At 32.1% G+C, this 10,269-nt stretch overlaps 3 protein-coding genes across 4 annotated transcripts; all 3 read left to right on the top strand.

Annotated features, from left to right (window-relative positions):
• The first annotated feature begins 681 nt into the window (after window positions 1-681).
• LOC145976433 (rab-like protein 6) lies at window positions 682-4,911 on the top strand. 2 transcript variants are annotated; one of them, XM_083107506.1, is made up of 6 exons: window positions 682-938; window positions 1,543-1,716; window positions 1,796-2,286; window positions 2,475-3,259; window positions 3,356-3,857; window positions 4,017-4,911. In XM_083107506.1, the coding sequence occupies exons 2-6, from the start codon at window positions 1,590-1,592 to the stop codon at window positions 4,215-4,217; spliced, it is 2,106 nt and encodes a 701-aa protein (XP_082963632.1). In that variant the 5' UTR covers window positions 682-938; window positions 1,543-1,589; the 3' UTR covers window positions 4,218-4,911. The 2 variants fall into 2 exon arrangements, with proteins under 2 accessions (XP_082963632.1, XP_082963631.1); XM_083107505.1 differs by having other exon boundaries at window positions 683-938; window positions 1,531-1,716.
• A 422-nt stretch (window positions 4,912-5,333) lies between these two features.
• Window positions 5,334-6,974, top strand: Prosbeta5 (Proteasome beta5 subunit). Its single transcript, XM_083105966.1, has 5 exons — window positions 5,334-5,505; window positions 5,913-6,069; window positions 6,188-6,400; window positions 6,481-6,714; window positions 6,789-6,974. Exons 1-5 carry the CDS (start codon window positions 5,362-5,364, stop codon window positions 6,899-6,901), a joined length of 861 nt encoding a protein of 286 aa, XP_082962092.1. The 5' UTR covers window positions 5,334-5,361; the 3' UTR covers window positions 6,902-6,974.
• A 441-nt stretch (window positions 6,975-7,415) lies between these two features.
• LOC145975472 (death-associated protein 1) lies at window positions 7,416-10,233 on the top strand. Its single transcript, XM_083105970.1, has 3 exons — window positions 7,416-7,663; window positions 7,811-7,910; window positions 9,195-10,233. The coding sequence occupies exons 1-3, from the start codon at window positions 7,612-7,614 to the stop codon at window positions 9,352-9,354; spliced, it is 312 nt and encodes a 103-aa protein (XP_082962096.1). The 5' UTR covers window positions 7,416-7,611; the 3' UTR covers window positions 9,355-10,233.
• The last annotated feature ends 36 nt before the right edge of the window (window positions 10,234-10,269 follow it).

The following is a 10,269-nucleotide window of genomic DNA, read 5'->3' as shown; positions in this document are numbered from 1 at the left end:
ATTTGTATATAGGAATATACAAAAGAAGTACACATTTCTATATTTCTATATATTTGTAGTATTTTATATAATAAGATAAATTAGACGAAAATAACATTACAAGGATAGAACAACAATTAAGAGAAAGAAGCTTAAGTTTTTCTGTAATTTTCATCGAAAATTTTGAACTTGACAAAATGATAATAAAGCCTATACACACTTTCTTCCTACGATTTTTACATTTAAAATAAGTGTAAAATAATACAAACGTCTTAGCGATATAAAGAAAAAACATCCAAGCATAAAAAAATGCTATCGCGCTAGACGAGAATCAAACGATTTCAAAAATCGATGAGCCGTCTGAAGTTTTATTATAATTAAAAAAACTACATCAATAATCAATTTTTTATGAATTTTTTATGAATGGCCAACACAGAGATGAAATGGCCATATTCACATAAAAATAAATGTAACTTAGAAAAATAAGTTTCGCAAAAAAAGTGCAACTTGAAAGTTTAAAGGTATAAGTCTCTTTGATTGTTATATTTTGCAATATTTATTGTTTATATAAATTCTAAGGTAGTACGCAACAAATATCTTGCCAATATGTCAATTTGTTAATGCAAAAATCTTATATATATGTATGTGAAAACTTCATATTTATTAATATATCATTTTATTATAATTAGATAATTCACACATAATTCGAGAGATCATTTTCGTGACTTTTTCTTTTCACAAAAAAATTTACGAAAAAATAAATATAAAGGAAAATCAGAGCCATCATTTTGAATTGTGTCTAAAATTACGCGCGAGACTCGCGTCCAGCATTGCCAACCTTGCATCAATGAAGGAGAAACAGCTGCTGCTGCATATGACACTTATGACAGCTGTCTCACATTCAGAGCCGCATTTAACAGAGGCTTGCTTCATTCATGAAACTTGAAGTATAACATGTGGTAAGTATAATTGCGATTTCCACGATACAAATCTCTCGTGAATTTGATGAATCTTTAAAAGGATCTTGCTCGTTTATGCATCGAGAGATATATTAAACGATTTTCCGATGATAATATCGTGAAACAAATACACTTAGAATCCTGTCTCCTTCGCGAACTTTGATGGGCATTAATATTTTTGCTCTAATATTTCAGGATATTATAATTTAAGAATATGATATATTTTTCTATAATTTATATATGATGTATAGAATTTATGTAACATTTATATAACATAATTCTGATAAAATAATTGATTTATTGTTATTGCTTACGATATGTGTATTTTAATTTGTCATAATTTGAGAAAATATTCTTAATATAATGTTATATTTTAATTAAAATTATATAGCTTTCACTCACAATCATTAAAATAGAATAAAAATATTTATATATTATTATTATGTCAATATTTAAAATTTGTATCTATAATTTTATTATAACATTAAAAATTACATTTATATATATATATATATATATATATATATATATATATATATATATATATATACATATATATATATACATATATAATATTGTGTTAATTTTCCAGGTATCTTTTCAGGTCTTAGAATTAATTCTTTCAACAATTGCTTCTTTGAAGATTACATAATGTTTTCTGCCATTAAGAGATTAACTGGCAAATCAGATGGTATCGGCAATGTGTCTCCTAGACCAGCCCATCAATCTATGCCGACAAATCTTCAGAGAAAATTTGCCAAAGGTGTACAATATAATAGTAAGTGTGCATATACTCATAAACTTTTAATGTAAAATAGGATATCAATTATAATACAAACTTTACACATTATTTTTAGTGAAAATAATAATAAAGGGAGACAGGAATGTAGGAAAGACATGTTTATTCTATAGACTGCAGGGGCAAAAATTTATCGAAGAGTATATACCCACAGAAGAGATACAGGTGGCTAGTATACAATGGAATTATAAAGCCACTGATGATGTGGTAAAAGTGGAGGTATGGGATGTCGTTGATCGTGGCAGACGTCGCCGGAAATTGGAAGGTTTAAAGATGGACAATGCTCCAAGTAATGCGGAGAATGTTATCGAGGAACCAGCTTTAGATGCTGAGTTTCTCGATGTTTACAAAGGCACCAACGGCGTTATTATCGTGATGGACATCACGAAAAGTTGGACGTTTGATTATGTTCAACGAGAACTGCCAAAAATACCTAGCCATATTCCCGTTATCGTTCTCGGTAATCATTGCGATATGTCGCATCACAGAACTGTCACCGCGGATCACGTGACATACTTTATAGACTCGCTACACGAAAGAACAGCACAAGTAATCAACCTCATTATGTTACTGTTATGACTATTACATCTCACACTATTAATTAATGGATATCTTACCATGAATGAATAAATTTTACCGTGTGTTTAGCTAAAATTTAATCAAATTATATATATATATATATATATTAAAATTTTTTAAATTTACTTTATTCTAAATTTATAAATTAATTTTTGTAGGTAAGATATGCGGAATCGTCAATGCGAAACGGCTTCGGGTTAAAACTACTGCACAAATTTTTTAATCTACCGTTTCTGCAGTTGCAACGTGAAACGTTGCTAAAACAGCTCGAAACTAATGAAGAGGAAACACGCCTGACAATTCAGGAACTCGATCTCTTCCAAGACAGTGATGATGCCGATTACAACAAATTCCTAGATAATCTTGTAAATCGTAGAAGAGCTCTTGCCGATTCAGTATCTGCTAGCAATCTAGTTTCAAATGTTCCATCATCTATGAGTAGCTATCATCTTGCATCTCCTAATACGAATGCCGCCGGAGAAGTCAAAAGATCAATCTCAATGCCTGGTCCAATTGGTGGCGGAACTCCAATCCCAGTGAAAAGTTTAGAGATGAAATCATTATCGAAAAAGGAGAGCTCCGCGACAAGCACATTGAATAATTTATCAAATTCTATGAAAGCTTCGCAAATTGTGACATCATCCATTTCACAAAATTCTGCTGTTAAAATAGAAGTAGCTAAACTGGCTGAATCCGCTAACGACAATGGCGAGAGAAGAGATTCGCTCAATCGCCCGCCATCACTCATGTCCAAAATCTTTGGCCACAAGAAAGAAGATGAGATGGATGGAAAGCTGCCAAATGTTAAAAATCTTAGCTTAAATGCACCATTGACTAGTGTTGAAGATTTTGTACCAGATGATGGGATGTTAGACAGGTCGTTTTTGGAAGATAGTAATCAGGTCTCGCCACAGAAGATGCAGCAAGAAGTAGATTCTGAGAGGTAAATAAAGAACTTGTCAATATATATTATCATCAATAATATATATAATTATAATCAATACTAATACTCTACTAATAATATAACTTTATTTTAAAGTGATACAGAAACTGCAAATCCTTTAGTAGCTGGTTATGAAGACGATTTGTCATCCATTGAAGAAGTAGCTTCTCCTATACAGCCAAAATTAGCAGAAAATCCGCTATCTAAACAAAAACATAAACTAGAACCACTGTCAGGTCTAGAAATGAATACCGAGAAGCCAAATCAAATTATGAAACGCGACTCTGTTTCTTCCATAGAACAAGAATTACGTATTTCGAATAATTATGAGCCGAATGAGCAGCCAGACATAAATTCGGATACTATTGATAGCTGGTTGCGGCGGGATTCCAAATGGCGGCAGAGTCCTGAAGGAGGTGAAGACGTGAGCAGTACCAGTACGAGGAAAGACAGATTAGAATTGAGCGATAAGAGTCTGGATGTTAGCATGACAAGCTCCAACGTTCACCTAGAATTGCTCGATGACACTAGCATGCGTCATATAAACTCTAATACCAGTAGTCCGGTGATGAAAGAAAGAAAGAAACATAAAGAGAAGGTAATTATCATATATAGCTTATAAAAGATTTTTATAAAGGATCTCTGGATATATTGAAGTATATTTTTCCTATTTTTCCTATTACTTTGATTAATTTAGATTTGTTTTCTATATATTCTGGTTCTTCCTTTTTATTTTTTTTTATTTTATTGATTCTAGGGAGATGAGAAAGAGAAGAAGAAAAAGAAGAAAGCAAAAGATAAGGACAAGGATAAGGAAAAAACAGAAAAAACTGAAAAGAAAAAGAAACGCTCATCTCACCGATCGAGGGATGAAAATAGAGAGCGAGATGAACTCGAGGAGTTTTTAAATGGTTCAGCTACAAGAACTGGTGTTGACGTTGCCTATGAGGCGATTTAGCATTCTAACAAAATTATCGGTAATGTTTTTTGGAAGCGCACATTGCAAAAAAAGGAAAAAAGGACTCTTTGCTCCATATAAAAGACTCCTTGATGTTAATGTATGTTATGTCTTCGAAAACAAAAGAACAAGATTATTATTAATGCAAAGAAAATAATGTTTCGGATCACAATTAATCTATAAAAATATATTTTCCACAAACATAATCGTATGTGCGCTTTTGAACTGCGTTAATTGGCTCGCATTTTAACCAAGCGGTTTGTTAAAGATCGTGATTTTATGGAAGATATGTTTCAGCGATCAAATCGCTCATTTCTATTGCATTTTGATTTTAGATTTTTAACAATTTTTAACGAATATTTAAAAAATTGTAAATCGTGAAAAGTTTCTTATGTAAATGGATATAATATGTGAACATTTCTCTTACAATCTGATAAAGTGATATAACAATTATGTGGCATTGCAATATGATATACTTATAAAATTATTTAATTATATTTTTAATTTTCTATATTTGTTTTTTTTGTACTAAGATTTATATATATATTTATCGTTAATATCACATACATTTATAACTCCATCTTTAGACCTAGCATACACTGTTCTTGTTAAACATACAATTTTTTTAAAAAGTTATCCTATATAAGAAAATGTTACGTTAATGTTATATTATTTCATAACAGTGTATAGCATTGTGCAGTCATTGCAGCTTCATGTTAATAAATGTATATAAACAAATTAAATCTCAATCTTATTACTATAAATGTGTCATAACACATTGGCAGTTTATAAATTATTTTATTATAATAAAATTATTATTAGCTTCGAGATCCCTGCAAAATACATAGAAAAAGAGAAAAAATAAGAATAAAATTTTGGTTTCTTTTTAATGAATGAAAAAGAAAACCAAAACTCAGAACAGCTGATAATAAGGAGTAAGAGAGAAGACGAGTAATAATCATGTGAACCGATGGTCTTGTAAAAGTCACTGCGCAGAAGCGAATAAGAGAGAGAAAAAGATTCTGCTTCTATTTTCTCTCTTTTTCTAACTATACTTCGCCACTAAAATATTGATGAGCATGAGAGCCGCTCTACTTATTCTATGTCTATGGACGTCAAGAATGATGGTTAATGTTTGGGCAAAATGGCGCTCGCCGAGGTTTGCGGTATCAACTCCTTCGCTGATTTTGGATATTCGCGAGAAAAAGATAAGATTGCCGGCGAGATCGAGGCATATACGAAAAACTTTAGCAACAATCTTCATCTGGCAGTGCCCCCGTTTATAAATGTAAGTGTAATTTAATAATATAAACGACGATTGTATGACATAAATTTGCAACATCATGCAATGGTTCATTTTGTGGTATATAAATTACATCGTTATGGTCTATTAATTTAACAAAAGCGATTATCTTACGTCGCAGTAATTATTAATAACGATAACATTAATATCTAAGCTGATATAAATTTTATTGATGTTTGTAATAATTATTTTTCTAAATACACAAGTCATTCTGCATTGTCAAGTATGGTTTTCTTATATTAAACTATGATAAATTAATGTCATAAGTTGAAAATAGCAAATCAAGTTTTCTTTTTATATGTCTTATTTGTATTCTTATATTGAAGAAGTTTAAATGTTTGATATAGAAAAGTGTTATATTCTAATTCTATAATCTTTATATATATTTATAGCCAGCTGAAACTCTTGGACGTATAGCTGCAGGCACTGATGAAACTGGAAAGCATCTGAAGATCAAATTTGATCATGGAACCACAACTTTGGGCTTTCGGTATCAGGGCGGTATCGTTCTGGCAGTGGATTCACGTGCAACTGGAGGACAGTTCATTGGTAAAGCATGTTTCATATATATCTATTCAATTAATGAATTATATCTTTATGAGATAAAACAATTTAAAAATTTCTAGTTGTCAATGTTGAAGATTATAATTTTCATTTTGTTTTTCAGGTTCATCCACCATGAAGAAGATAGTTGAAATCAATGATTATCTTCTTGGCACTTTAGCTGGTGGTGCTGCCGATTGCGTCTATTGGGACCGTGTTTTAGCAAGGCAATGCCGCATGTATGAACTTAGGAACAGAGAACGCATTTCTATTGCGGCAGCGAGTAAACTCTTGTCAAATATGATTTATAACTTTAAAGGAATGGGATTGAGTATTGGTAAGATATCATTTGTGACTCATATTAAAGATCTAAGCGCCATAAGTTATGTGAAAATTTATAAATATAATCGCATATAGGTATGATGCTAGCTGGCTGGGACAAACGTGGCCCTGGACTTTATTATGTCGATTCCGAGGGCACTCGGACGCCGGGAAAAGTTTTTAGCGTAGGTTCTGGATCTGTATTCGCGTTCGGCGTGTTGGATTCTGGTTATAGATGGGATTTAACCGACGAGCAGGCTTATGAACTTGGAAGAAGATCGATCTATCATGCTACACATAGAGATGCCTATTCTGGCGGTATTATAAGAGGTCGGTTGTAAGATAATAAATATATTTCTTGTAGCAAATAACTGCAATGTCTTAATATATATTTCACTTTACAGTATACCACATGAAATCAACTGGTTGGGTACATATCTCGGATCAAGATTCCAAGGATTTGCACTATGCGTACCAAGCTGAAAAAGCATTGGAACAGCCAAGCACTTCCTCCTAAACTTAATATATACATTGTACACGTTACTGTACCTTGTACACTAATCGTTTATGAAATAAAATAGATTAATTTCTATCTCTATATAATTTACACTAAATCTTCTATCAATTTAACACTACCTTCAATATAGTACTTCTATGAAACAATTTATACATAATTTTTGTTCTATAACTTAATTGCATCTGAGAGTATATTAAAATTGAGGAGCACTTTCAGTATATTATTTTTACATTCTATACTTTCAGTATATTATTTTTACATTCTTTATATATTTCATATCGCGTTATAAAATGATATTGAGTATATGTTATCTGGTTCTGATATCAATGAATATACAGTTTGAATATATACAACTACAAATTTGTTAATTGATTTCTGTGGTTACATTTCTCTCTAATTATCGCGTGTGTATGCGTGTTTCATGTAAATCATATCGGAGGCATATACATACAAACGCCATTGCATGTGTACTCAAGACGAGATACATCGTGAAAGGAGTATAAACGACGCGTAGTAGTAATCCCCTCTCTCGCGTTCGAAAACACGACGCATACGAAGCAAGTCGGCTCGGCTACCGCTATCACTCAATCATCACTGGATCGGCGACAAAGCAGTGCGATTGCGAGCCACGAGCGACAAGACAACGGTAACATATTGCGAGAGGAATTCGATCCAAACTAAGACTTTTCCATCGATCTAAAGACGACGGAATGTCGAGCGGAACGGACGAATGCAAATTAAAGGGCGGTCATCCTCCGGCAGGTTAGCGATTTTCTAACATTTCTATCGCTGCGAAATGCTGCCGATCCATCGAAATTCACCTGTCTTGCTTGCGATCTGTTTCAAGGTCGACCATTCGCTCGTGCAATTTTTAACGCGCATTTCACGCCGCGTGTTTGCCTCTTTCAGTGAAGGCGGGCGGCATGAGAATAACCCAGCATAAGACGCCGAAGGACGAGCGCGAGACAAAGCCTAGCAAGGATGTCGAGGACAGCAGACCTTCTAGCAGGTAAAATAGAGCGATCGACATCGTTTACTGCGACGTATCATATCATATGCTATATACGAATCTGGTAATCAGCCGCTTGCGGCGTCAAAAACGAGGAAGCACCTGGGCTGCAGACGGCGGCTCACAAACGGCCGGTTTAAAAGGGAAAGACTAGGAGAGCAAAGGGGAGACACGAGGGGAAGATTCAAATCGTTCATACAAAAGAACCGCTTAGGCTCGATTGCACCAATGTTATTTTAGCTTTAAGCGAGATTTAAATATGTTTGTCTTTATTTATTTAGAAGGAAAGATAAAAATAGACACATATTTAAATCCAAAATAATGTTGATGCAACTTGGTTTTAGAAATCTGATATATCGACTCCAGTTATAACAGTTATAACTCCACTTGTTTGCATGCAATTCGCGATTTATTTATTTCAAGTATATGTGTGTTTTTATTTTCTATATCTTCACAAGGTGCAAGATATAAAAAATTTATGCGACTTTATAATTAACTCATTTATGTTCATCCTGTTTTGACGATAAGTGAAATTATCGATATTTTACGTTTATATAACGCAATATTACGCAATCGAAAACAAACGTGAGTTTCTGAATAAACATTTACATTGAAAAAGCGAATCTGTATTTACGGACGAAACGAAAACCAAATCGGACTCAAATGATTTAATGATTAATCAGGCGCCTTGCAGCGCAAATTTCATAAAAAAATTTCTTTAATTTTGTGATAAAAATACTTTTTATTAATTCGTAATCATAAAAATAATTTACTTTTTATTAATTTAATAATATAAAAATCAATAATAAATATAAAAAGAGAATATATAAAATCAGTATTCATATACATATGAAATCTGTTTTTGAAGTGAATCTTGATTTCAACGATGATTAATCAGCTAATAACGATAACATATCGCACGTAAAAATGTTTAACAGAGTGTCAATATCTTATTCGATAAGATGATAAAAATTATTAATATGTATCGCTATACTATGTATATCGCTTGCAATAATCAAAAAGACAAAACAATGTGTCCAACAATAACTCTTTAGACATAAATAGGAGGAAATAAATATAAAAATATATATTTATGTCGTATATATATACCATTTATACCATTATTATTTTTAATTGATTAACTGTTCCGAATGTGTCAATGTTTTTTATGTCATTTTAAAATATTGAAAAAGTAACACAAATTAGAAGTATCTCAGTACTATTTCTGCCTATTTTTAATCATATGTGGCAAACAGAAAACGGAATTTTTTCATGTTTTTGCAGTCCGCCGAAGACGATAATGATTAGCGGTGCCCCAGCCAAAGGGAACGCTGATTTTCCGCCGGAAGCTGTTCAACACTTCCATGAGAAGCCTACACCGACTCATGATGCACGACCGGCGCACTGTTCGCGTCCCATTATCATCCAACAACCCAGAAAATGAACTGCATTTTGCAAATCATATATTGAACTGATGGACCTTGGTCCGCAGAGTCATCCGTTGAATTTACGCGAGAAGAAATTTTAATTATATAAATATATATGAAAGATATAAGTATGTGTGTATATGTGTACACATATGCATATACACACACACATGTGCACATAAGCGTACTTAAAAGTCTTTAAAAAAGCTTAAAATCGAGAATTTTGGACTTCATGCAGCAGCTTCGCTGCTTGAATCTTGATCCTTTAACTGATAAATGATTACTATCTTTTTTCTAATTAACTATATATATATATATATATATATATATATATATATATATATATATGTATATAGTTAATCAGATTGTCTCATAATTATCTGTTAAAGAATTAAGAGAACTCGATTTTGTATGGTTAGATGTTAACCATCTTATGAAAGATTACTATATTGTTAACAATGAAAAAAGAAAGTTTATTTTTTTGGACGCCACAAGATTCCTGCATCGGCATTTAACAGGCTTTTACAAGTATATTTTTTTTAATTCGTTCACGTTTTCATTTTGTTTCTTTTTATATTAGATACGACACGTTTGCTATGATTATATTAAATATTGTAACACAATTATACAATATGATCACTATTTTTGGGACCAGTATATACTGCGATTCATGGTAGAACTTTCATATTTAGTTATATTTTCAACCTGCATTTTTTTTCCTTTTTATTTTAATCTTTTATCTGTCTGACCATAGAACAGAAATTTAACATATTAGTAACACTTTGAATTTCAAGAAATTGAAATGCTTCGTTAATGTATGAAAAATGTCGAGTGAGATTTGTAATGGCGACAGTTTGTATAACATTTCAGAGAATAAATATGTGTACGAAATCGGATTGTGTTCTAATTCTTTTTACACATACATGTTGGAA

Source organism: Camponotus vicinus, unplaced genomic scaffold (assembly GCF_025532165.1).
Source record: "Camponotus vicinus isolate PSW18456_S1 unplaced genomic scaffold, iyCamVici1.0 SCAF_8, whole genome shotgun sequence".
Classification (NCBI taxonomy): domain Eukaryota; kingdom Metazoa; phylum Arthropoda; class Insecta; order Hymenoptera; family Formicidae; genus Camponotus; species Camponotus vicinus.
The sequence above is the reverse complement of the archived record's forward strand: the minus strand, read 5'-3'. Positions and strand labels throughout refer to the sequence as shown.

Excerpts from the sequence above, each read along its gene's own strand:
- LOC145975472 (XM_083105970.1), top strand. The coding sequence starts at position 7,612 with ATGTCGAGCGGAACGGACGAATGCAAATTAAAGGGCGGTCATCCTCCG. Across the intron at positions 7,664-7,810 it reads GGGCGGTCATCCTCCGGCAG|TGAAGGCGGGCGGCATGAGA; the intron begins GTTAGCGATTTT and ends TGCCTCTTTCAG. Across the intron at positions 7,911-9,194 it reads GACAGCAGACCTTCTAGCAG|TCCGCCGAAGACGATAATGA; the intron begins GTAAAATAGAGC and ends ATGTTTTTGCAG.
- LOC145976433 (XM_083107506.1), top strand. The coding sequence starts at position 1,590 with ATGTTTTCTGCCATTAAGAGATTAACTGGCAAATCAGATGGTATCGGC. Across the intron at positions 2,287-2,474 it reads TACACGAAAGAACAGCACAA|GTAAGATATGCGGAATCGTC; the intron begins GTAATCAACCTC and ends TAATTTTTGTAG. Across the intron at positions 3,858-4,016 it reads GAAAGAAACATAAAGAGAAG|GGAGATGAGAAAGAGAAGAA; the intron begins GTAATTATCATA and ends TATTGATTCTAG.
- Prosbeta5 (XM_083105966.1), top strand. The coding sequence starts at position 5,362 with ATGGCGCTCGCCGAGGTTTGCGGTATCAACTCCTTCGCTGATTTTGGA. Across the intron at positions 5,506-5,912 it reads CAGTGCCCCCGTTTATAAAT|CCAGCTGAAACTCTTGGACG; the intron begins GTAAGTGTAATT and ends ATATATTTATAG. Across the intron at positions 6,715-6,788 it reads TTCTGGCGGTATTATAAGAG|TATACCACATGAAATCAACT; the intron begins GTCGGTTGTAAG and ends TTCACTTTACAG.